The sequence below is a fragment of the Rhinatrema bivittatum genome, chromosome 3 (genome assembly GCF_901001135.1).
Source record: "Rhinatrema bivittatum chromosome 3, aRhiBiv1.1, whole genome shotgun sequence".
NCBI classification, from domain to species: Eukaryota; Metazoa; Chordata; class Amphibia; order Gymnophiona; family Rhinatrematidae; genus Rhinatrema; species Rhinatrema bivittatum.
This window is the reverse complement of record NC_042617.1, coordinates 295014021-295039988: the sequence shown is the minus strand read 5'-3', so window position 1 is coordinate 295039988 and position 25968 is coordinate 295014021. Positions and strand designations below refer to the sequence as shown.

General features: G+C 43.4%; 1 protein-coding gene across 4 annotated transcripts in view; it reads left to right on the top strand.

The window, feature by feature from the left end:
• Positions 1 to 25968, top strand: part of DIP2B (disco interacting protein 2 homolog B) — a 433878-nt gene that overhangs the window by 354593 nt on the left and 53317 nt on the right. For all 4 annotated transcript variants that reach the window (XM_029594985.1, XM_029594983.1, XM_029594984.1 and 1 more), the window contains 6 exons: positions 4237 to 4438; positions 6647 to 6756; positions 6859 to 6939; positions 10329 to 10452; positions 16841 to 16962; positions 18840 to 18951. In XM_029594985.1, the coding sequence (XP_029450845.1) occupies positions 4237 to 4438; positions 6647 to 6756; positions 6859 to 6939; positions 10329 to 10452; positions 16841 to 16962; positions 18840 to 18951 (751 nt within the window). The remainder of the gene's footprint in view (positions 1 to 4236; positions 4439 to 6646; positions 6757 to 6858; positions 6940 to 10328; positions 10453 to 16840; positions 16963 to 18839; positions 18952 to 25968) is intronic.

Below are 25968 nucleotides of genomic sequence, written 5' to 3'. Positions count from 1 at the left end.
TGGGGCCTCTGTGGCCTTCCAAAAAATGACTCAGTTGGTCTGGATTGAAGAAAATAAAGGTACTATTTCTTTTTTTAACCACGCACCGACATGGGTAGCACCACATTCCAAAACACCTCTTTTCATTTTTAAGAGTGCCTTGCGACGATCTTGTGTCATTTTTGCAAAATCGTGGTACATTCTAACGACCACCATAGAAAGAATTTTTATAGTTTTGGAAATAGTGCCGCATCACTAAATTTAAGTCTTGAAGAAAAGTGAACATCAAGAGAAGAGTTGCTCTATTGAGAACTTCCTCTGTTGATGTTTCTAAAAAAAAAAGCTGTCAAATTTTGTAAATCCATAGAATTAGTGGGAGTTGGATTAAGACTTTGTTTCTTTTGAAATGGAAGGAATGTATTTTTACTTAAAACTGGAATTTTATCTTCTGGAATTTTTAAATTTTCCAGAAAATATTTCCGCACTATGACAGAAATAGATGATCCTGAAATTTTTGGAAAATTAGTAACCCTTAAATTTAATCGACAAGAATAATTCTCCAAAGATTCTATTCTTCTGGTAATATTCATATGATCTCGATTAATCGAGGTGTTTACATTTTGTACTTTTATATCATATCGTAATGTTTCCATACCACTATGGAAACCTCCAAGCAATTGTTCCCGTCCCGTTGTTGGAGCAGGGACAGAGAAGATATTCGGTATACTTCATGGTTCCCAAAAAGGAGAGTTCCTTTGGGCCCATTCTCTATTTACAGAAGCTAAATCAGTCCCTTCAGGTTCCATTTTTTCAAATGCAGACACTCTGTACTGTAGTAGCAGCAGTGCTCAAAGGAGAGTTCTTGGCTTCCCTGGATCTCTCGGAGGCGTACCTGCCCATTCCCATCCAGAGGGACCATCAGAAGTTTCTTCGTTTCATGATGTTGAGCCAGCATTTTCAGTTCCAGGTCCTCCCCTTTGGTTCGACAACGGCACCACGCACGTTCGCCAAGGTGATGGTTGTGGTGGTGGCGGCCCTTTGCAAGGAAGGAATTTTGGTTCATCCGTATCTAGACAATTGGCTGATTCAAGCGAAGTCCAAGGAGGAGTGGCTGATCAACTTGCGGTCTCTCGGTTGGGTTATAAATGTGCAGAAGAGTCATTTGGAGCCAACTCAGTCTTTGGTGTACTTGGGAGGACTGTTTGACACTCAGCGGGGCAGAGTCTTCCTGGTGGCGGACCGTGTGGTGAAGGTGTCTCCTTCGGTTGACTGTGCCGATGGTGTGGGACTATTTACAAGTCCTGAGGTCCATGGCTTCCACGTTGGATTTTGGTTCCCTGGACCTTTGCGCACCTGAGACCTCTGCAATGCACACTGTTGACCAGGTGGAGTCCTTTTTCAGAGGAGTATCACCTTCCCTTGCCTCTGTATTGAGAATTCAGGTCCAGTCTCTCTTGGTGGCTGTCTCGTCTCAATCTAGAGAAGGGGATGCTTCTGGAACCACCAGACTGGTGGTGGTATCCATGAACGCAAATCTTTCCAGTTGGGGGACAGTTTGCTTGGGCCAGTCGGCACAAGGTTTTGGCTGCCAGGAGACAGGTCCTGGTCAATCAATTGTCTGGAGACAAGGATGGTTTGTCGAGCCCTGGAAGTATTCCTGCCCCTGGTCAGGGGTTGGATGGTTCAAGTTTTCTCAGACAACGCGACCTCGGTGGCATACATCAATTGACAGGGCAGTACAAGGAGTATTGCCATGGCTCTAGAAGCTCGGAGGTTGCTTGCTGGGCGGAGCACCATCTCGAAGGTCTAGCTGTGTTGCACATAGCAGGAGTAGACAATGTAGAGGTGATTTCCTCAGCAGGCAACAGCTGGATCCAGGAGAGTGGGAGTTATCCCCCGAGGTGTGGATTTACATCTGCGCAAGTTGGGTCATTCCCCAGTTGGATTTGATGGCGACGCAAGCCAACTCAAAGACAGAAAGATTTTTTAGTCGTCGAAAGGAGCCCAGTTCTGTGGGCTTGATGCTCTGGTCTGCCCTTGGCTGACAGGATTCCTTTACATGTTTCCCCCGTGGCCCCTCCTCGGTCGGGTCCTCAGGCGCATAGAGGCGCACCCGGGGAGTGTGGTGCTAGTAGCACAGAGTGGCCTTGATGACCGTGGTTCGCAGATCTGGTGCAGCTGTTGGAGGAAGGTCCCCTTGGGCTAATTCATCTTCCAGGGCTACTGCAGCAGGGGCCCTTATTCTCGGATTGGGAGGATCTCTTCTGTCTTGTGGCCTGGCTTTTGAGAGACGGAGGCTGCATTTGAAGGGCTACTCTAAGCAAGTCATTTCCATGCTTCTTCAGGCTAGGAGACCAGCTACCTCCATGGCTTATGTTAGGGTCTGGAAGGTTTTTGAAGTGTGGTGTCTTCAGCGTCGGCTGGAACCCCTGGCGGTGGATGTTTCACATATTTTAGCATTTCTGCAGGATGGTTTATCCAAGGGGTTAGCATACAACTCCCTGTGTGTACAGGTGGCAGCTTTGCGAGCGCTCAGGGGCAAGTGTAATGATCAAACTCTTGCCACTCATCTGGATGTAATCTGGTTTCTCAAGGGGGTAAAGCATTTGCGTCCTCTGGTATGTAAAACTTGTCCGGATTGGAGCCTAAACCTGGTTCTCCGTGTCCTGTGCAGAACTCCCTTTGAGGAGAGCGACCCTGAAGGATTTGACGCTGAAGGTGGTGTTTTTAGGGGCTGTTTGCTCTGCTAGGAGGATTTCAGAGCTTCAAGCTCTGTCTTGTAGGGACCTGTTTTGGTGGATTTACAACAACAGGGTAATGTTGTGAACACTGCCTTCCTTTGTACCCAAAGTGGTGTCCTCCATCCATGTCAATCAGATGGTGGACCCTCTGGGGTTTCCAGAGTGGTCAAGAGATTACCGTCAGGATAGGGAGTTGCATCTTTTGGATATGCGATGGATTCTTTTACATTATTTGGAAGTCACGAATGCTTTTCGCCGTTCCAATCCTCTCTTTGTCTTGTACCGTGGAGATAAGAAAGGGGATAAAGCCTCGAAGGCTACCATCTCTCGTTGGCTTAGGGAGGTGATTTGTTCGGCTTACATTTGCAAAGATTGGCTGATTCCTGTGGGTTTGAGGGCTCACTCCAAAAGGGCACATGCCGCATCCTGGGCTGAGTGTCAGCTTCTTTCACCACAGGAGATTTGTAGGGCTGTGGTGCAATCCTTGAGTTATACTTTCACCAGACATGATTGGATGTGAGAACGCAAGATGAGGCGTCCTTTGAGTGTGTTGTGCGCACAGGACTTTCAGGCTCCTGCCAAGTTTAGGGGTGCTTGGGTACATCCAACTGGTCTGGACTGATCTGGGTATGTTCAGGAAAGGAAAATGTGTTCTTATTTGCTAATTTTCATTTTTGAATACTACAGATCAGTTCAGAGGCCCACCCTCTTGACTCTGAAAGACTGAATATTCCTGCCACGATAAAAAAAAAAAAAAAAAAGAAAAAGAAGAAAAGGGAACAGAAAGTGAAGTGTTGGTAAACAAAATTTTTGCTGTAAGGAGTGTCCTGGCTGGAGAGGATCTGCAATGTTCCAGTTCTTGTTTTGTTTCGTTGTGGAAGCACAAAGTTTACAGTTTTTAGAGGTTTCCAACCCTTTGATCCCTTGCCATTTTCGAAAAGTGGTTTTTGATTATTTTTGGCTTGGATACAGGTAAATACTGAGGGAATTCAGGTAGCACACTTAGTTATGTAGCAGTGCCTCAAAGTTTTGTTTCTCTGACTTCATCTGCTGGTAGGCATGCAAAACCCACTGGTCTGGACTGATCTGTGGTATTTCGGGAACGAAAATTAGCAGGTAAGAACCAATTTTCCTTTATAATTGCATCTTTCTTTAATATACTCTTCGGTCCACAGAAATGCAGAAAACAGACCTTTAGAATGTCGATAAAAATGCATTAGGTTAAATCAAGGCAGGAGCAGTATCTCACCAGGGAAATTCAGCTATTGCTAAGGTGTGGGACACAAGGTTTTAGCTGTTCTTGAATGGGATTAGTACAAGCTCGATACAGATTTATTTTCCCAGTGTATTTTTGGACAGTAGGTAAATGTAAGATGGAAGCCAGAGTTCTCATTTTAACAGACTGATTGTTCCTTGGCGATCCTTTTGCAGTGCTACAGCAGAGCCACACTAGGAGTAGAGTGAGTTTAGGTTAATACAGCTTGATAATTTTCTAAAATTTATTTATTTTTTTTAGGCCATTGACAGCATTCACCAAGTGGGCGTGTACTGCCTGGCTCTGGTTCCAGCCAACACTTTGCCAAAAACTCCACTAGGAGGGATTCACTTATCACAAACCAAACAGCACTTTCTGGAGGGAGCTCTGCACCCGTGCAATATTCTCATGTGTCCACACACTTGCGTAACCAACCTGCCAAAACCTCGACAGAAGCAGCCAGGTAACTTTCCTGGTGTTTTTTTATGACTTATTAAAGCAGCAGCACTATCCACAGGTATCAAATGTCAGCTTAATGGAGTAAGAGAGTTGGTTTAATTCTACCCTGCCACATGGCCTTAGGCCTTTCTTTTATGTTGTGAATGTTTATTTTCTATATTTTCACATGTGTTTAGAATTGATGGGATGCAGCTTTCTAAAATCTCCTGTTTTCTAAAATCTTTTCCCCAACATGGCACTGAAGTGGTGTCTGCTCTGTATAAAACTTCCACATCTCAAGATGGCACTAGCACTAGTGGATAAGAACAGGCAACATTTCCGTATCCACATTTACTGAGATACTTAGTGGTGGGGATAGCTGAGTAGGGTGCGACATCAAGAGAATCCTTTGCAAAATTCTTCCTTGAAAGTTCAATAAAAATAAAGTAAATGAAGTAAAGTAGTGTTTTTTTGGGTAATAGAGGGAGATTCATTCCATTCGGATCCAGAAAGATCAATGAGAAAACACAACAGGGTTTGCTGGAAGTTGTGTCTTCGACGTGGAAATCCGAGGAGGATCTTTTAGTTTTATTTGCAGGAGGGTTCTTTATCAGCATAAATCATCAGGCGAACTGAGGGTGCCCAACTTTAATTGAAATCAGTTCTGGTTTGTAAGCAATGGGCTGTAATTGAGCAGGCAATAGCTGGCAGGGTTCCTATCTGAATGCAATTCTGGCTCACTAGAAATTCGAGGATGCTTCCTATTTTTCTCTCACCCTATACTGTTCTCACTATAAATTTGTGCTTTAAGTCTGTGCTGGTGGGGCATAGATATTTTTTCTTTAACTCCTCTGAGATTTAATAAGGACTTTCAGGGTTAATTTCAGCTGTTTTTCAGCATTGGAAAGTCCTAGGACTATCTCAGTTGGGTCAGATATGGGGGGACTCTGGATTTGATGAGTTTCAATGCTCTTATGGTTAAATTCCAGCTTTGGGGCTTTAGGTAAGTTTTCTTTTCTATAACTGAAGCATTTTATGAGTTCTAAAAAGGGTTAAGGCTGACCTCTCTAAAGGGGAAGACCCTATTGGAAGAATACTGTGAAAAGGCCTGTAGTATTAGAGGGATAATTTCTAAACTTTATGGTTTATCAAATGGGGATGTACTTGCCAACCTTGGTACATTGGTCTGGGAGCCTGACCTAGCTGAATCTCTGGATGAAAATGCTTGGGGTTTGTCTTTTTTTCAGTGTGAAGATGCTCTATTTCTTCATTGTTGGTGGAAAATTGGTACAAGTTATTTAGGTGGTATCTTACCACACAGCGATTGCATAAAATATATCCAGACACTAAGGAGGCGTGCTGGCGACAGTGTGGGGAGGTTGGGTCCCTTTTATCATATGTGATGGGATTGTTCCATTATTCAGAAATTCTGGGATGCAGTTGTTGATTTGATCAGTGATGTCACTCATGTTTTTTTTCCCAAAAGACCCAAAATTATTTATCTTGGATATCCCCATTTCTGCTGTTAAAACCTCATTAAATCTCCTAATTATGCAAATGATAATTATGGAGAGATGTTCTTTGGCTGCCTCCTGAAATTGTTCTGCTACTCCTAGCTAATTAGTAATATGTCAACAACTGCATAATGCTTTTTATATGGGGAAGATAAATGCGCTTAAACATGATGCTTTGATGAAATTTGAAAGCATTTGGGAGCCTTATATCTTATGGTTAAAGAGAGATGCTCCTTGACTGGGTTTCATGATATAATTGTCTTAATTAGCTCTCCTTATACATATCTAATAATCTGTATAGCTTTCATCCTCATTACACTGGTTTTGAGTGGGGGGGGGGTACATATGTTTGATGCTTTTGAATGTACTTCTTTTTGGTTGTAAAATTCAATAAAAATTTAAATAACAAAAAAACTAGAATCCATCAGTTTCAATCCTTTTCAGACTATCCATGTTTTAGCAACTATTATTGTGAGATGATCTGAAGGAACTTCAGCCTTTGTGTGCCTAGTAAACACCAAAACTAAAATATCCCTCCCAACCGCAAGAAGTCAACAGGAATAAAGCTCTGGATCGGCACCCATCCATGTCCCTTTCTCAAGTGCATGGGTTGGGCCCTCCATTTGCTGTTCAGTTATTTGGTGGCTCTTTTTGTTAGTACTTTTCCCAGATTATTGTTGTTTTAATGGATAGGACCCAAAGATCTGCTTGCTTTGTAGGGGTTGGACCAGCCTCTGTCATGGTTGGAAATCTGGTTGCTGGGAAACGCATTGCTCAGGCCGCTGGGAGAGATCTGGGACAAATAGAAGAAAATGACTTGGTGAAAAAGGTAACCGAACACGCACTGTAAAATATCTTGTAGCATGAGTACTTAATGTAACATTTCTTACATGCCGTATTCTATGGGTTTTTGTTTTTTGTTTGTTTTCAGCACCAGTATCTGACAGAGGTACTGCAGTGGAGAGCTCAAGCGACTCCTGATCACACCCTTTTCATTCTGCTGAACGCAAAGGTACAAAGAACTAGCAACAATGCCACTGAAAATAATGGACCGTTTGGCTTGATTTCCAGCAATCTGATTGTAGAAATTCACATCTTTGTGTTCCAAACCCAAACTGTTTGAATGAACATGACCAGATGTTTCTCTGCTTCACTGCAGATCACTGAACTTACATTTTCTGTTTGTTTTCATTCTGTTGGGTTGTACACACAGAGCTTATTTTATTTATTTAAAAGTGGTTAATATGCTGCTTTTACAACAAATGTTGATCAAAATGGTTTACTGGTGGCAACAAACATAATAAAATAACATTAAAACATAAATTATAAAATAGGAAAAAAAAGACACGAATGACATAAAAATAGTAAATAGCTGTTTAGAGAAAAGGAAAAGAGGAGAGGAGAGAGAAAACTATTAAGTACAAGATCAGGAGTGGTGGAGATGCTTACTGATGGATTGCGTGAGAACTGAACACCTTTGAAAATATGCTTTCAAATTTTTTTTTAATTCAGTATGGGAGGAAATTTGCCTTAGCTGGTCTGGGATAGAATTCCAGAGGATAAGTCCTGCAACCGAGAATGCTTGCCTTCATGTAATGTCAAGTTTCGCAAGCCTAACTGATGGAATTTCTAGTAGATTTTTATGTAATGATCGTAGCTGTCTGGTTGATAGATGCGAAGAAAAGAGCAAAACCAGGCAGAAGAGACTGTGTAAATTAGGTAGTACTTTATATTGGGTAGTACTTTATATTGTATTCTGAATTGAACTGGTAACCAATGTAATGATAGTAAAATCGGAGTTATGTATTCTTTTCAAGAAGTACCAGTTAAGATTAGAGCAGCAGTATTTTGAATTAATTGCAATGGCGGCGAAAGAGTTTTGTCATAAAGACCAAGGTATAGGGTGTTTACAGTAATCTATACCTGTGAGAATTAGAGACTGCAAAACAGTACAGAATTAATTGGGAAATAGTAATGGACGAAGATGTTTTATCATGTGGAGTTTGTAGAACTTTTTTTTTTTTTTTTTTTTTACAGTAGTTGCAATATGATGAGACATGGATAATCTAGAATTACACCCAGGTTACAGCTTTTGAAACAATCAGAATGTGCAGATCGTCTAGAAGTAGGGATGATGGAGGGCTTCAGGCAGAATGTGGTATAGTTGAGAGATGAAGGATTTTTGTTTTAGAAGCATTTAATTTGACTGTTATGACATAGCCATGAGTTAATGGTTTTGATTTGGATGCATACAGTAGAAAGAGTAGAGGACCAAGACATGGAGTAAGGTACAAAAACCTGAATATCATCAGCATGGATCTTAAGGTGGATATTAAGACTATTAAGGAAGGTCAGAGAGTTGTTAGATGTTAAATAGAATTGCTGAAAGTGAAGAACCTTGGGGAATGCCAGATGAGGGGAAATACCATCTAGAGGTACGTGATCCAACATGAAGCTGATGTGGATGGTTAGATAAATATGATTAGAACCAATTTAGGATGGTATATTTCAGACCAATGCACTGTAATTGGTGAAGAATTTGGTGGTCTAAAGTATCAAAGGCAGCCAAGATGTCTAATAGCACTAGGATGTAGTCAGTGTTGACATCAAATCCTCTGATTAGAGTATCCAAAAAGGAAAGTAATACCATTTCTGTGCCCTTTGCAGAATCCGTGTTGGTTTGGGTGAAGGAGAGCATTATCAGATAGATAGTTGGAAAGTTGATGAAGGACAACAGATTCAAGTTTTTTTTGTTAGAGAAGTAAGGGGTGCAATAGGATGGAGGTTAGCAATATTTGAAATGCCATCAGTTTTTTTTCTTTGGTATTGGATGGATAGAAGTTTGTTTGAGGGAATCAGGGAAAACGCCGGTTTCTAATAATTGGTTAACCAGTTGACTTAAGGACTTGAGAGGTCTCCTAGAGTTTTTAGTAAATGACCAGAGCAAGGATTGAACGGGGATGAGGAGATATTAGTTTTTTGTAGTATGCGTGCAATCGATGAGGCGTCTACATGTAAAAAATCAGACCATATGCAAGCTAGAAGGGAAAGTGGTAGCTGATGACTAAAGGTTTGAGGAAAACTACTGATTATTTTAGAGATTTTGTCCTGAAAATGAGTAGTAATACCATTGCAGAAGACATAATCTATGTCAGTAAAGTCAGAGAGAGGGGTGGTCGTGAGGGACTTTACAATATTAAATAAGACTGAGGGATTGCCATTAGCAGCAGTAATTTATAGAGAGTAAAATGTTTTTTTGGTGATTTCAGTTTCTTTTTTATATTTTCTCAGATAGCAGAAATAGGAGTTCTTTGCTGTAATTGTGCGATGTTTTCTCCAAAGACGCTCACGGCACCTTAGCTCAGTTTTCATTGTTCTTAATGACCCAGAATACCAGGAAGCGTTGCTTTTAGATTTTGTTGTGAAAGATACTAAAGGAGCTATGATATTAAGGGTAGTACTGATCACATAATTCCATGAGGATACCGTATGGTTTATATCAGAATTAACAGAGGAAGGCATGTTTGGTAAAAAGGCATCGATAAAAGCTTCTGTAGTTATTCTTTTTCTTTTATAGAGGGTCTTTTTGGCTTTACCTGTGTTTGGTTCTGGGGAAACATTATTAATGAAAACAGAAAGGTGAATGAGTTAGTGATCTGACCAAGGAACCAGGGTCTGTAGAGTGCTGTAGAAGGCAATGATATAAAGTTTGGGTTAGCAAAAATAAGATCAAGGGTACGGCCATGTTTTATGGGTGGAATCACTGATTAACTGTTTCCAAGCAAGTCCTTCCATGGCATCAAGAAAAGAAATTGTGGAGAGATGGCGATTAGGGTGGTCAAAATGGATATTGAAATCCCCAGTGATTATGGTTTTTGTGAAAGAATCCAACATGGTTAATAATAAAACATAAATAAATGGGTTGAGATGGTGGCTCAGTGAAGGTGCTTCACACTGCCATGTGCAGGGTCCTGACTTCCTTTCCCAAACTGGCTTCTGCTGCTAGGGCTGGCAGCAGCTGGAGGTCCCAGCTATCGCATCCCCGTGGCATTTACTGGCCAGACTGGGAGCCAATTATACTGGGTTCTGAAGGGCGTAACGTTTTGTGACCTCTGACCCTATATTGTTGCTGCAGTGGTTGAACTAGATGGTATGTGGGAATATAAAATGGGAGGAAATCATTGGGTAGTTGTGAATGAAGGTTCATGGTGCTAGATCCTTAGTTCCGAGTGGGCTGGGGGCCCAAAGGAGCAGAAAGAACCTGCTGATGGGGGGGGGGGCTGTGTGATTATTTATTTATTTTCAAGTGTCTGTGGACTTGGCACAGAGGCAGCAGCTCTGGTGGCTGAAGTCTTAACTTTTGCTCTAGGGGACTGAGCGTTTATTCTCCATTCTTTGCAGGGAGCAGCCGTGTGCACCGCAACCTGCGTACAGCTGCACAAGAGGGCAGAGAGGATAGCAGCAGCCCTGTGCGATAAAGGGCATCTGAACGCTGGGGATAATGTGGTCCTTTTGTACCCCCCAGGTGAGCCCTGAGAATGGCAGTTTGAGCCCCAGTTGCTGGCGTCTGCAGACCTTCTCAGAAATGGCAGGATGGAAGGGGGAGCTCGCTTAGCCTGTACTGTTTAGTAATGCCTGTGTTTCTTGTGTCTTCCTGTTCTGGCCAAATCATAGGATGCACCCAAAATCTTAACCTTAACATTTTGGTTATTTTCCAATAGTTTTTCATACAGTAAACACTGTAAAACAAAAACTCCTCAGATGTTCAAACAATAGAGTGATTAGACCTTACAGTTTGCTCTGTTTTTAAAGGAGCAGCCCTCCTTAGCTATTCATTTCTCTAATTGGATTTCATCTTGAGCCCTAGCAGCACCTCTCCATTCACCCACCCACCCACAAGTAGGGAGCAGTGCTGTGCATGCATAGGAGGAGCTGCTCCACTGAGCTGTATGTTCCTGCTGCGTGGCTCCCTGTTCTGTTCGTAACCGGATCAGTCCAGTCCTGGGATTATGCCTCCCTTCCAGCAGATGGAGACAGAAATTTGCACTGGCATATAACCCGGAATGCACCTGCAGTCCCTCAGTGTTACTCTGTCTCCAGCAGATGGTAGAGGTGCGATCCCTGCAGTCTGGAAAAAAAATATAGGGATAGAGAATTAAAATTTGTTTGCCCTCCAGGCTGTTGCTAGGTACTGGTGGGGCTATCCTTCCTGGTGCTGAGGAGTACGAGCAGAGGGTCAGGGACCCTGGTCTGGCTCAATCTGTGTTGGAGCCAGGCTCTGTGGGTCCGATTCCGTGGAGGGCACCCAAGGTCCTCAGGATGAGGACAGTTTTTTTTTTAACAGTCTGGATATCGACTCCAATGAGTCAGACGGAACTCTGCAGGTTACTGTCTTCCCAGACCCACCTAGGGCCAGCAACGATCCTGCTGTACCCAACAATAGCCCGGATGCTCCGAATCTGGATGGAGTATTGGATCAGGTGCTGGTGGCTGAAGGGGATGACCCTAAGTTGGTGTGTTTATTCCGAAAAGAAGAGTTGTGGCCCTTAATTCCTCATGTTCTTGAGGAGCTGGGGATCAAAGTGACTCAGGAGGAGTCTGATCAAGAGGGAGTGGACCCAGTCTTGGATGGCCTGAGGGGATTCAGCGAAAGCCTTCCCTTTTCACAAGTTTGTGAAGAAGCTAGTGGTCAGGGAGTGGGACACTCCGGAGACAGGCCTCAAGTAGGCCGGGCGATGGCAAAGTTGTATCCATTGCCGGAGGACACATTCAAGCTGTTCGCAGTTCCTAAGGTGGATGCATTGGTGTCTGCAGTCACTAAGACCACCATACCTATGGCTGGTTCAGCTGCACTGAAAAACATGCAGGACAGAAAGTTGGAAATTCACCTCAAGAAGATATTTGAGGTGTTTGCACTTGGCATTTGGGCTGCAGTTTGCCGTAGCTTCATGCAGAGGGCCAGTTTGCCGTAGCTTCATGCAGAGGGCCAGTTTGTGCTGGGTTCAGCAATTGTAGGCTACAAAGCTGCTATCTCCGTCCAAGGCTAAGCAGGTGGACTACCTGGAGGCAGCAGTGGCTTATGTAGCAGATGCTGTATATGGGCTTGTTAGAACTTCTTGCAGAATTATGATGTCTGCAGTATCGGCCAGAAGGCTGCTTTGGCTGAAGAACTGGTCGGCGGATGTTTGGTCTAAGTCTTGTTTGGGAGCCTTACCATTCAATGGCAAGCTTCTTTTTGGAGAAGACTTAGAGGAGCTCGTGAAGTGTCTCGGGGACCAAAGAGCATAGTCTGCCAGAGGACAAGCCTAAAGGAAACAATGGTTCCTTTGTGGGTTAGTCCCGGTTTCGGTCGAACAGGCAGTTTCGTCCAAGTAGGCCCTCAGCAGGAGCTCAGAGACAAGGCACCGGGAGGCAGCAGTCCTGGAACCAGCCCTTTTGAGGGGCAGGAAATTAGGCAGAGAAGGTCTTGGCCAGGGCTCTGGCGGTACCAAGTCCTCCCAATGAAGCGAGGCCGATCCATGCCTCTCTTCCACTTATTGGAGTCTATCTGGCTCTCTTTTGCAATGAATGGGCCAAGATCACATTGGACCAGTGGGTTCTCAGCGTGATAAAAGATGGTTATGCATTAGAATTCTCTCATCCGCTGCGGTACTTGTATATGGTTACCTCTCGCACTCCGGCAAGAGAAAGGTGGTTCAAGAAACCATGGACGGTTGCAAGCTATGGGAGCTGTAGTTCCCGTTCCTGTGGGGGAACAAAGGACAGGAAGGTATTACATATATTTTGTGGTACCAAAGAAGGAGGGATCCTTCTGTCCAATTTTGGATCTAAAGAAGGTGAATGTGGCTCTCAAGGTTCCTCATTTTCAAATGGAAAATTTGCGTTCGGTGATTGCAGCTGTGCGCAAGGGAGAGTTCCTGGCTTCTCTGGACTTGTCTGAGGCATACCTACACGTTCCAATCTGCCCAGATCACCAGCGGTTTCTGCGTTTCATGGTTCTTGGGAAACATTTTCAGTTTTGTGCCCTTCTGTTCAGATTGGCAACAGCACCACGAAGTTCACCAAAGAAATGGTGGTTGTGGCGGCAGCGCTCATAAAAAGGGGCATCTTGGTTCATCCATATCCAGACACCTGGCTCATTTGGGCAAAGTCAGAAGCCCTTGGTACTCAGGCGGTGGCTGAGGTCCCTGGGATGGCTGGTAAATCTGCTGAAAAGTCATCTCTCCATGTCTCAGGTTTTAGAGTTCTTGGGAGCATGCTTCGACACCAGGGCAGGAAAAGTTTTCCTTATGGAGGAGCATATTTTCAAGCTGCAGAAGCAGGTGCGCATGCTGTTGGAAGTTGCAGTTCTCAAGGTCTGGTATTACCTTCAGGTGTTGGGCTCTGTGGCCTCTATTGGAGTTGGGCCTTTGCGCATATGAGGCCTCTGCAATGGTCTCTTCTTTCCCGGTGGGATCCTTACTCGAACAGGTTCAACTTCCACTGTCACTTGAGGAACCTGCTAGGTCCAGTATTTCATGGTGGCTTGGTCAAGAATATTTAAGATGCGGAGTGGACTTTGGATGTTCTGGACTGGGTGGTAGTTACCACCGATGCCAACCTCTCCGGCTGGGGAGTGGTATGCCAGAATCAGACAACACAGAGGCAATGGTCTGAGGAGGAAAAGTCCTGGTCTATCAATTGCTTGGAGACCAAAGCAGTGTGGTATGCCTTAATTGCATTTCTGCCTCTGTTGAGCGGCCACTCGGTGAGCATCCTGTCGGACAATACGACCACAGTGGCTTATATCAACCGTCAAGGGGGAACCAAGAGTTGAGCAGTAGCCCATGAAGCTCAGCAGTTGTTTCTTTGGGCAGAGCGGCATCTAGCTATGCTAGCGGCATCTCACAGTGCCAGGGTGGACAATGCGCAAGCGGATTTTCTCACTCGCCAGAAGCTGGATCCCAGCGAGTGGGAGCTGTCAGACGAGGTGATGGCTCTGATATATTGCCAGTGAGGTACTCCTCACCTGGACTTGATGGCATCACGGAAGAATGCTAAGGCCCCCCCCCCCCCCCGGTTCTTCAGTCACAGAAGAGAGCACGGAGCAGCGAGCATAGATGCTCTAGTTCTACCCAGACCCCAAGGGATTCTTCTTTACGTGTTTCCTCCAAGGAAAAACTGGTGGAGAAACTGTTACGATGAATAGAAAATCATCCCAGAGAAGCGATTCTAGTGGCACCAGAGTGGCCAAGGCGTCCGTGGTTCACAGACCTGGTACCCCTGGTGGAGGACAGTCCGCTGTGACTCGCATGTTTGCTGAGGCTTCTTCGGCAAGGCCCAATATTTTCAGATTGGGTAGATTGCTTTTGTCTCACGGCTTGGCTTTTGAGAGGAGGCGTTTGAGAGAAAAAGGATATCTGGAGGATATCATTATCACCTTGGTGAAGGCTAGAAAGACTTATTTATTTATTTAAAACCTTTTTATACCGGCATTCATTTTCATATCACATCAGTTTACAATTAACGGGGTAAAAAAATAGGAACATAGTTAGAGAAAAATTGAAAAGTTACATGTAACAGGGTGATGAAGGAACAAGATGGGCAAGAAGAGGAAAAAAGGGTCAAGAGGACCGAACAGTGTAATATGTAGAAAGTAAGCAAAAACTATGTACACTTTTCTGTATTAGCTGTAGTCAAAAAACGGTCCATTACAAACTTAAATATCTTTGTTGTCTAGGTTTTTGGAACCTATTGGGGGAGGGAGGGGTGAGAGCGTTAAGTGTACGCCTGAGAAAATAGCCAAGTTTTTAGGGGTTGTTTTTTTTTTTTTTTTTTAAGTTCTTTGTACAGTGTTCTTGGCGTAGTTCGGGCGGCATGGAATTCCATAGTGTTGGTCCCGCTATGGAGAGCGCACGTTCCTTGGTGGAGATGTGAAGGGATAGTTTGTGGGAGGGTGTAGAGAGGGATCCTTTATAGGCAGCTCTGGTGGGTTTGTTGGAGATATAGTATTGGAGGGAGTCATTAAGCCAATGTATATTCTGGTTGTGTAGGGTTTAGTGGATTGTTGTGAGGGTCTTGTGAAGTATTCTGGAGGAGATCGGGAGCCAGTGCAGATCTCTGAGGATTGGCGTTATGTGATCTGACCTGCGGGAGTTAGTGAGGATTCTTGCAGCTGCATTTTGCAGCATTTGGAGGGGTTTGATAGAAATTGCGGGAAGGCCTAGGAGGAGGGTGTTGCAATAGTCAATTTTGCTAAATAAGGTGGCTTGAAGGACGGATCGGAAGTCATTGTGATGGAGGAGGGGTCTAAGTTTCTTAAGGACCTGCAGTTTGTAGAAGCACTCTTTAGTAGTGTGGTTGATACATTTTTTAAGATTCAGATGTCTGTCAAGAATGACTTCCACTTCGTTGTCATATGTAAGGGTATGAAAGGTCTTTGAGTCCTGGTGCACAGGTCGAGCAATAATCGCGACGCAGACTTTGATAGCTCAGATCTTGGCTTTTTTGCAGAAAGGTTTGGTTAAAGGCTTGGCTTTTAAATCTCTTTAAGGTTCAGATTGCAGCCTTGGGCTATTTATGGAGCAAGGTGCATGGAGTGTCGTTGGCTGCTCAACCAAATGTGGTTTGATTCCTCTGAGGGGCAAAGCATCTGCATCTTCCTTTGTGGAAAATTATGTCTCTCTTGGAACCTCAATCTAGTCCTTCAAGGGTTGTGAGTAGCTCCTTTTGAACCTTTAAAAAGGGCAACGGTAAAGGATCTCACTTTGAAGGTGGTGTTTCTGGTAGCCATTTGTTCCACTTGAAGGATTTTGGAACTTCAAGCGATATCATGCGGAGAACCTTTTCTGAAAATCTCGGATTCCAGGATATCTTTGAGGATGGTGCCCTCTTTTCTCCCAAAGGTTGTGTCTGTGTTCCATTTGAATCAGACTGTGGAACTCCCAACTTTTCCCGATTTGGACGAAGCAGCTCCGCATGCTAGAGACTTACATTGTTTGGATGTGAAGAGGGCTTTGTTTCGTTATCTCAAAGTCACCAATAGTTTGTGTGTCTAACCATCTCTTTGTGCTATGGAGCAGTCCTAGGAAAGGGCAGAAGGTTTCAAAGTCCACAATAGCAAGATGGTTGAAAGAGGCAATAAGCTTGGCTTATATCTGTAAGGGGTGCCCAGTTCCAGAGGGATTGAGGGCACATTCGGTTCAATCTCGGGCAATTTCGTGGGCCGAATGTCAGCTGGTGTTGCCACAAGAAATTTGTAGGGCGACTACCTGGAAGTCATTGCACACTTTTGCAAGACATTATCATTTGACTGTCCAAGCCCCAGAGACTACAGGTTTTGGTGAAAGTGTTCTTCGAGCAGGACTCTCGCAGTCCCACCCTAATTAGGGAAGCTTGGGTAATCCCAGGAGTCTGGACTGATCCAGGTATGAACAGGAAAGGAAAATTGGTTCTTACCTGCTAATTTCTGTTCCTGGAATACCACGGATCAGTCCAGAGTCCCCGCCCTAGTGTGGAGGAGAGTCTGCTCGTACGTCTTTCATGGAGATATTGTATATAGGCTGCAGAGCTGCTTAAGGTTTCAAGTTTGTTCTCGTGGTTCGGAGTTATGATGCTAAGAGTTTTTCTTTCAAGGTGGGGTTTTACCTTTTTTCCCCTTGCTGGTTTGTGTTGTGTTATTTGCATTTCATTAGGATTGTTATGTAGCGAATCTTGGCTTGGATACAGGTCAATACTGAAGAACTGCAGGTCCACTCCGGGTTATATGCCAGCGCCAATGAAACTCTGTCTCCATCTGCTGGAAGGGAGGCATAATCCCAGGAGTCTGAACTGATCCGTGGTATTCCAGGAACGAAAATTAGCAGGTAAGAACCAGTTTTCCTATATATGTGGTCATGCTCGCGTAGTCTTAATTTGCCTCCTTTATTCCACAGGCGTGGAGTTAATTGCTGCATTCTACGGCTGCCTTTATGCTGGGTGCATACCTGTAACCGTCCGTCCACCTCATGCACAGAACCTCACAGCCACGCTGCCCACTGTACGAATGATTGTAGATGTAAGTATCGAGGGAGAGGGCTGAGCTCAGCCTAGGCATCTCGGGCCTCATTTTCACAGCTTAACTCATTTTAATACAAATGAAGGTTGTGGGGGGGGGGGGGGGGGTGGGGTATTGTCACTGCCTGACCTGTTCTGGGAAGACATGGTCTTGAAATACTTCACAAATAGATACCTATTCTGTATGAGGCCAATATTTAAAGCTATCCGGCTTTGTAAGTTAGCTGGATAAGGCTTATCCAGCTAATTTACACAGGATATTTAGCAGCATGGACGTTCCCCTAAATATACCCAGAAAAGTAAGTTAGCACAATAAGCTTATTTATCCAGATAAGTCTCTTATTTGGCTAAATGGTATAGCCGGATATTTAGCAGCAGCCAGTTAGCAGGATAAGTTTGACTTATCCGACTATATAGTGTTTGAATATCTCCCCCTATTTTTTTTTTTTGCTATTTAAGATGATACATTTTAATGCTTATGAACTTAAAAGGAATCAGTGACACCGGTTAAATGCCAAATATACTATTAGTGGGTGTCATGCGGGCTCTGCTTCAGTCTTTTCCTGCAGCACCCACTGCTATTCCAGTATTGGACACTCCACCTAGCCAGCTCTGTGCTCAGAGAGGTCCAATTTAAGGATCATCAGAAGCAGTTTTTATCATTCTGCTAGAGCAGATCTATCTCATGCGTATTCATTGTGGATATTCTGAAAACCAGGCCTGTTTGTGGCTCTCGAGCACTGGAGTTGGCTGCCCCTGTGCTGGAGATTACTAAGCATAAGGAAGCATATTCTCGGAAAGGCCAGAGGGAGTCACTAGACTAATTGGAGGCATTACAAATTCAGAGAATGCACCCAATATATGTTTTCTTGGGCAGTTTTCATAGATTACTCTATAATTCAAACCTGATTTCGTGCTACATATGCAAAAGTCCCAGAGCAGGTTACAATAAAACATGTATCAAAAATACAAAAAAATAATTTCCAGAATTAAAACAAATAAAACCCCCTCTCTTTATTCCTCAGCCCTCCCTTCTCCTCCTTCCCATCCCTCTCACCATCATCAGACAAGTTTTCCTCCCCCACCACCCATACCCCCTTCATTCATCTACTCTTTCAGATCTCCTTCAATCCCTACCCACCTGATTCAAACTATTCTGGAAACCCTTGCTGAAACAACCATGATTTTATTTTTTTTCTGAAACTTTGCATAGTCGTTCCAAACAAATATCTAAAGCAGTGGTTCTCAACCCTGTCCTGGGGACCCCCCCAGCCAGTCGGGTTTTCAGGATATCCACAATGAATATGCATGAGAGAAAATTTGCATGTTATGGAGGCAATGTATGCAAATTTTCTCTCATGCATATTCATTGTGGATATCCTGAAAACCCGACTGGCTGGGGGGTCCCCAGGACAGGGTTGAGAACCACTGATCTAAAGGGACCAATTACACTAGAGCCATTAGGATGTCCTCCGCTAGCTTATTCTTCAAGTGCAGGTGACAGACTTTTTCCCCCTTTCATACTTGATCCTCTAACCACTTTGTTTCAGGCCAGACATTTCCCTTACTGTAGCTGATGAGTTGCTTTTCTTATTTCAACCAGCAGATGGCACCTGGTGCTCCTGCCTCTCATGTTGCAGTGAAAGGATACCTCTGTAACACGCCTGAACACAGTCTGCCCATGTTAGCAGCAGCAGTACTTTGGGATTGGGGTTAGCACAGCTACGTGGTTAGTCCATTTGGGAAATCAAAACTCGCTTTCCTGCATGTTAGCATGTAATACAACTGCTCGGATTTGAAGTTTTCCTTTCCATCCATTAACAGGTAAAGGGATTACAAATTATGAATCTGTTTCCAGATATTAATGATCTTTTTCAGGTCAGCAAAGCTGCCTGCATCCTCACAACGCAGATCTTAATGAAATTAGTGAAATCCAAAGAGGCGGGGGTGGCTGTGGATGTGAAAACGTGGCCAACGATCATCGACACAGGTGACACCTTATCCCACCAATGATTTCCAGCGACTTTGAGACTGTTAGGGAAAATCTGTGGCAGGGTAACTTTAGTCACGGTTTTAGTACAGGCTTCTGTCATGTGGACAGTTCCTGGAGAAATGGGCTTTCATCAAAAATATGTTTTGCTGAAAGGACCTATTATAAAAAAAAACAAACAAAAAAAAAGCAGGCAAAAAAAGGCTCTTTCAGCCCTGCATTCACTGTCCCAATGTCCTCACAGTCTTCCTCCAGACAGTCACTCTCCCACATTCCCTCACTTTCTCCCACATACAGTCTCCCACAGTCACTAATGCGCACACATTACTTCTGTCTTGCAGACTCATTCTCACTTACACTACACACCCAGAGTCTCTGTGTCCTCTGTGCTGTTTACCATTAAGGCATTAGCGTCCTTCAGTGCACACTAACAGTATATAGTGCATGTTCACAGGAAATATATTATTCTGTGAAATATTAAGACTTCAATTTCTCCATCACTATCCTTTACCACAGTCCTACTTTGGTTGCAAAATGATAAAGCTAGCCAAAGGACACTGATTCCGTCAACAGTTACTCCCCAGTTGTTCTAAAAGGTGGCCATTTTCAGTGTGATTAAGAGGAAGCAATTTTGAAACCTTGTGCAGACTTACAGGGACATTTTCAAAGGGAAAACTCTCACTGTGTAGTTCCCTCTGAAAATGAAAGGGTCTGGCTACACCCCAGGTGCGAGAGTATCCATACACTTTGCACTTGCTTTGCAATAGGGACAAAGTCCACAGCTTAAACCACTTGTGGGGATTTCAATTTGCAATTTTTGTATGTGGTCAGCTGGCTCTGCCTTTCCTTTGCCCCCAGACTTGCCATGTTTTGCTGCACTTTTTTATTTTTAAACCTGCAAAAAGTGTGCGGGGGGGGGGGGAGGCCAGCTTTCAGCATTGCTTCTTATGTGGATTGACAGTCATTTATCCTCATAAAGAAGGTCATTTTCAAAACATTGAGTTTTGGTGCAAAGTCTGTAGATGCATTCTACTTGCAGGTTTTGCATTAGTTCTCAAATGGAAAGTATACATGTACTTTCCCTTCAGAATTTGCCTAAGGGAAAAGATCCTACAGAGATTGACACATGCTTTTTTTCTGTGGATACTTTTTCCCTCAAAACAATGTGCCTAGTTTTGAAAGTGCAAGCCTAGTCTTGTTTCATTCCCAGCCCTATGTCTGGCCCGAGGAATGCCTTCATTTAATGCAAAAGTATACGCATCATGGGGTGACATGCATACGCTTACCCACATACAGGATGGGCAATTTCTAATAGTCCATTTATCCAGGTAAATAGCCATTTATTCAGATAAATGGCTTTTGAAAATTGCCCTCATAAAGCTTTTAACATTATCCTTTGAAGGCCTGATTTTCAAAGCCATTTATGCAAATAAACCTGATTTTATGCATCTAAATAGCTGTACTAAAACAGCCTGGGGTTCTGTGGCATAAAAGTATGCAAACCACAGAGAGAGGCAGTCTGGAGAGCAGAGTTGGAACTTACACCCCTGTGGTTTGGATTTTTAAAAATTAGGCACATATAAGTTACTTCCTCCAGTGTAACTTTACATAAGGTTATTTGTGCACGTACTCAGCCAATTACCCAAGGATTTTCAAAATTCTACTTTCACATTCAACTGTAAGTTAGACACCCTTGGTCAAATTGTATATTTCAATGAATCTCTTAAGTGAACAGAAGCTGACACATTACCTAGATCTTTTCAGATGAAAGTGATTCATTTCTTTGATTGTGTGGCCAGAGAATTGGATCAGGAGAGAGTGCTAGATGTAGTGTACTTTCATTTCAGTGAGGCCTTTTGACACGATTCCACATAGGCAACTTATCAATGAGCACCCTTGGTATGGAGCCCTAAGGTGACTGAATGAGTTATAAACTGGTTGTGTGGAAGGCGACAAAAGGTAGTGGTAAATAGAGTTCACTCCTAGGAGAGGGGTGTTGCTAGCAGTGTTCCACAGTAATTGGTCTTTGGACCGGTTCTTTTCAACATTTTTGTAAGTGACATTGCAGAAGAATGGCCTGCCAGGTTCTTATGGCCTGGATTGGCCACTATTGGAAACAGGATGCTGGGCTTGATGGACCCTTAGTCTGACCCAGTATGGCATGTTCTTATGATGGTATTGAAATGTGCAACAGGAGGTAGACTGCCAGGAATGTGTGGAAATCATGAGGGATCTAGTGAAGCTTGAGTAATGGTCTAGAGTCTGGGAGGTAAGAGCTAATGCTAAAAAGTGCAGAATCATACATTTGGGCTGCAAAATCCCAAGGGAGCAGTACAGTATAGGAGGTGGAATTCTTCTGAGCACCAAAAGAGCAGAATCTGGGGGCAGTTATATCTGATGATCTTAAGGTAACAGATGGATAAGGCGATTGCAAATGCCAGAAAGGTACTTGGATGCATAGGGAGAGGAATAGTCAACAGAAAAAAGGAGGTGATATTTCCATTGTACAAGTCACTGATGAGATCTCATTTGGAATACTGTGTAAAATTCTGGAGACCACATCTTCAAAAAGATATAAACTGGTTGGACTCTGCTATTTAAATAATCAACAATCTTCATCATAAAGTATATAGGGACAGAATTAAAGAGCTAAACATGAATACCTTAGAGGAAAGATGGGATAGTGGGATGAGAGAGAGGTATTTAAATACCTACAAGGTTTCCATGCACAGGAGTTGGACCTTGTTCAATAGAAAAGGAGGTTCTAGAACAAGGGGGTCATAGAATGAGGGTGAAAGGGGATAGACTCAGGAGTAATCAAACAAAATATTTATTTGCAGAAAGCATGGTGAATACATGGAACAGTTTCCCTGTGAAGATGGTAGACAAGGGCATTATCTTCAAGAAAGCATGGATACGCACAGAAGATATCAGAGGGAATGATAAGGATTGTAAAGCTGGGTTGTTGGTGTGGATGGGCAGACTAGATAGTCTGTATAATTTTTTTTTCTGTCATCACATTTCTTTTATAGTATGAAGTTAAAAATGATATAAATTACTATTTATTTGCTCATGTTATCAGATTGCAAATAATAAAATAGTGAATATATCAAGTGCAAAAGTTAGGACTCTGTTCCAGTTGATTCATTAATAATACATTTTAAAAAGTTAAGGGTCAAAAAGCTAATTGACTAAGGCCTTTAATTAGTCAGGTGAAGATAATTCCACAGTTCAACAAATGCTCTCACCCTTCTAATCTCTCAGATCAGGGATGGTGCTACTGAGTGTGCAAACTGTGCAATTGCATGAGATGGCACACCTGGGGGGTGGCAGTATTGTTAAGTCATAAAGGGAAGAGCAGCAGTGGAGTATGCTGGCATTTTTGTTCAGTGTTGTGGCTGCAGTCCCACCGCTGCTCTGTCAGCCAGTAAAGGGGCTGAACCACAGCAGAAGGGACAGGATGTGGTTTCAAGCAGCATTAGCAAGCTTGCTTGGGTTTGGGTCCTCCAAAGCAAGAAGAGATGAAGGACAGAAGGTCAGTTATCATTTACAGGTTCTTAGTATACAGAGGCAGCAGATAGTTCTGCCCCACCCCTTCTGGGTGCTGGCATGTGGTGGTAGAGTACCTGCCAAGATTAAAGCATTTGCTGCTCAGAGGGGTTGTGGCTGCACAGAGTCAATCCACGCCAAAGTGAGAACTGCAGTGTTAGTGTTTGATGTCTCTCCCCAACCAGCATCCTCTCTCCTGCCAGTGATACCTTCCTGCAGGGTTCCTTTACTGCTGATTTGTAACAAGTGGAGTTGAGCAGGAAGTAGTAGCCGCACAGGCACACCTTCTTGTAGAGTGTAGAAGGCTCAAATGCATTGCACAAAACATATCTCTCTCTCTCTCCCCCCCCCCCCCCCCCCCAATACTGCTGCCAGGAAAATGTTCCCCTACTTGAGCCTGCATGGGAGGCTCCAATACAAAGGAGCCAGTGAAAAGTGCAAGGCAGCTGGACCCAGGATGTAGATGAAAGGACTAGGTGGTAGGAACTTTTAAAATGAGTACAGATTGATTTTGCCCAAGGCATACCTGGAAGGTAGGGAGGAGGGTTAGGTGGGATATTGCTTTGTGATTGTGAGGGGCAAAAAGCAAGATGAGAATGGGGAAGGGGGGTGGAAATGGGAGCAGAGAGATTGAGGGCAGGTGGCGGCATAGAGCCCACAAGCCTGTAAGCTAAAAATCCAAATTTCCTTTTCCAAAGAGAGAAGAGGCATGGCGGCAGAGAATGAGAGAGAGAGGAGCCATGGCAGCAGAGAATGAGAAAGATGGGGGCATGGAGCAAGAGGGGGAAAAGGGAGAATAGGAGTATGTGGCAGGAAACAAAGGGGAGTGGGGGGCCAAGAGACGTGAAAGGAGAGAATATGGTAGGGAGAGTGAGGGAGGATGGGGGCAAGATACTGCCATAGATTGCAAGCTCTTTGGGAATGGAAATTATGTAACTGCATTCTGGGTGAGCGAGAGCAACTGTGTGTGAATGACAGACCAAATTTGTTTCCCTGTACGTACCCGGATCAGTCCAGACAGTGGGTTGTGTCTCCCTTCCAGCAGATGGAGTCAGAGAAAAGCTTGAAGGGGTTCTCTCTTATTGGGTAACCATATCCAGCTAACCTAGATGGGATACTCAGCAGCAAAGCTGCAGCTGAGCAGATCTAACTTATCCAGTTAAGTAGCACTGCCCTGATACGCCCATTGCCACCCACATTTTAGCCAGCTAACTAGATAGCTGGATAAGTGACTTATTCGTCTATCTAGCAGCCACTGAATAGAACCGGATAAATACTACTTATCAGCTATCTTCCATTTGAATATCTATCTCTGTGTGTGTAAGTGACAACAGGAGCACTTAAGGGACAGCACCCAAAAGAGTATCCTGTGTAGAGAATTTCTATGGTTTTATCAGTGACTGTATCTATGAGTGTTTTTTCTTTATTTGGACTTTTTCTTCATGGATGCCACCAGATCCAACATAATTTGCCACCTCCAAGTAAATCAGTGAAAGGGTTTTTTTGGGGGGTTTTTTGACAGCTGACTGTGCAATATGTTTTTACTAGAAGGCCTAGAGCCTTGAAAGACTCTTTCCCCTTGTTCTGGAAAGAACACTGAGGGGGAGGGACAGCGTGTCCATTAGACGAACTTCGGCGGTCGCCTAGGGCACCAAGCCGTAGGGGGTGCCGAAGAGCAGCCTCGTGGTGCCGCGAGCGGGATAGGCCCCGCTTGCGGCACCACGTGGCTGCTCTTCGGCGCCCCCTACGGCTGTGCTTCCTGAGAAGCACACAGCACCGAAACAGGTGGCGGGGGGGGGGGGGGGGGGGGGCAGCGGCAGCACAAGGGTCGCCTGGGGTACCCAATACCCTTGCACCGGCCCTGCTGAGGGTTTATATACCCAAGTGAGTCCCTGAACCCTGTTAGCCTGAAGGACAAGGAGCTACACAATGATTGTTTATTGCTTTGTTTGCCACCAAGAGCTTAGCTCAGAATTGGCAGGATATAGGCTTCAGTAAGAAAATATTTAAACATTTAATGTTTTTTTTGTTTCTGTTGTATGTTGCTGGAAAAACAAATTTAAAAAAAAAAGTATGATTGAGGGAGACTGCACATTGATGGTTTGCTCAGAGCAGCAAAAAAGCTAGCACCTGCCTTGACTTAGATTGAGATTGCTCTCTCTTCTTTCAACTATGGGGCTCCTCTAAGCAGCGACTATCTATTTTTAAAATGAAGATAATTCACTTTTACAAACCAAGGGAATGCTATTTAAAAAAAAAATCTTGAAACGCTTCCAGATAGAATTTTCAATTGTCAACTTTCATTTCTTAAAAAAGTTTATCTTGTGTGGTTGTGGTTGAACAATTGTTTTAATTTCATCATTCCAAAAATCTTTGATCCAAAAAATTTCAGGCTCATCAATGTTGTTTGCATAATTTAGACATTGGCTTTTGTTATGAGGTCATAGAAAAGATTTCCTTCTGACAACTTACCCATGCAGAATCATTTGTTGTGTAATAATGCTGAACTGTGGAAAAGTACACCACTGTCATCTAAACTTTTCAGCAGGCCATTTGCGGTGATTTGTGGATTCTCTTTTTGCAGGACTGACAAACATTGACAGTTCTATTAAAGATTTTTCTTCTAGATCTTGTCTTCACTTCAACAGTTCCATGTAACTTCTATTTCTTAACATTGTTTCTGACAGTTAGAATTGCTAGCTGGAAACATTTAGAAATGTTTTTATAGCCTTCCCTTGCTTTGTAAGAATGAATTATCTTCATTTTCAAATGCTCAAACATGGACATAGAGGAGCCCATGGTTGCTGAAAGTAGTCAAAATAGAATTACAATCTGAGAGATTAGAAGGGTCAGAGTATTTGTTCAACTGTGGAATCATCTTCACCTGATTAATTGGCCCTAATAAGTCATTTAACTTTTTGGACCTTATTTCCAACACACTAGAGAGGGTAGAAAGGGAAGTGGACTATTTCTTCTTTATAAAAATGTTTTTTGGCTGCTGCCACTTTCTATTGAGCTTAATCACAGCTATGAAACTCTAGTTTGGAAATTTGCTGACCTTGTATTTGCTCTAGTATACTGTCTACCTGAAATCTTGGCTGGGGATTTAATGATTATAATGAATTTTTAAAATTCTTTAGTAATTCTGGTCCCCTAAAGTGATTTTATTGGGGTATTTGAATCTCCATTTGGATTGTAAAATGAGATATGTTTTTAATAAGTTTGAGTTTTTAGTTTCAGTTGAGCTTTTGCCATTAATTTTCATGGCTTCACATAAGGCTGGTCATATACTTGATCAGGTGATTTGCACTAAACAGTTAATATATGCAAATCAAATTCAAGTAACTGAAATTTCCCCAGTCCTATGGTCTGATCACTATTTAATTAAATCTTCTGTTTCCATGTCTAAGGAGCATTCTAGAAAGGCTAATAGTCTGATTCGTCATAGGATTAGAAAGCCAATTGATT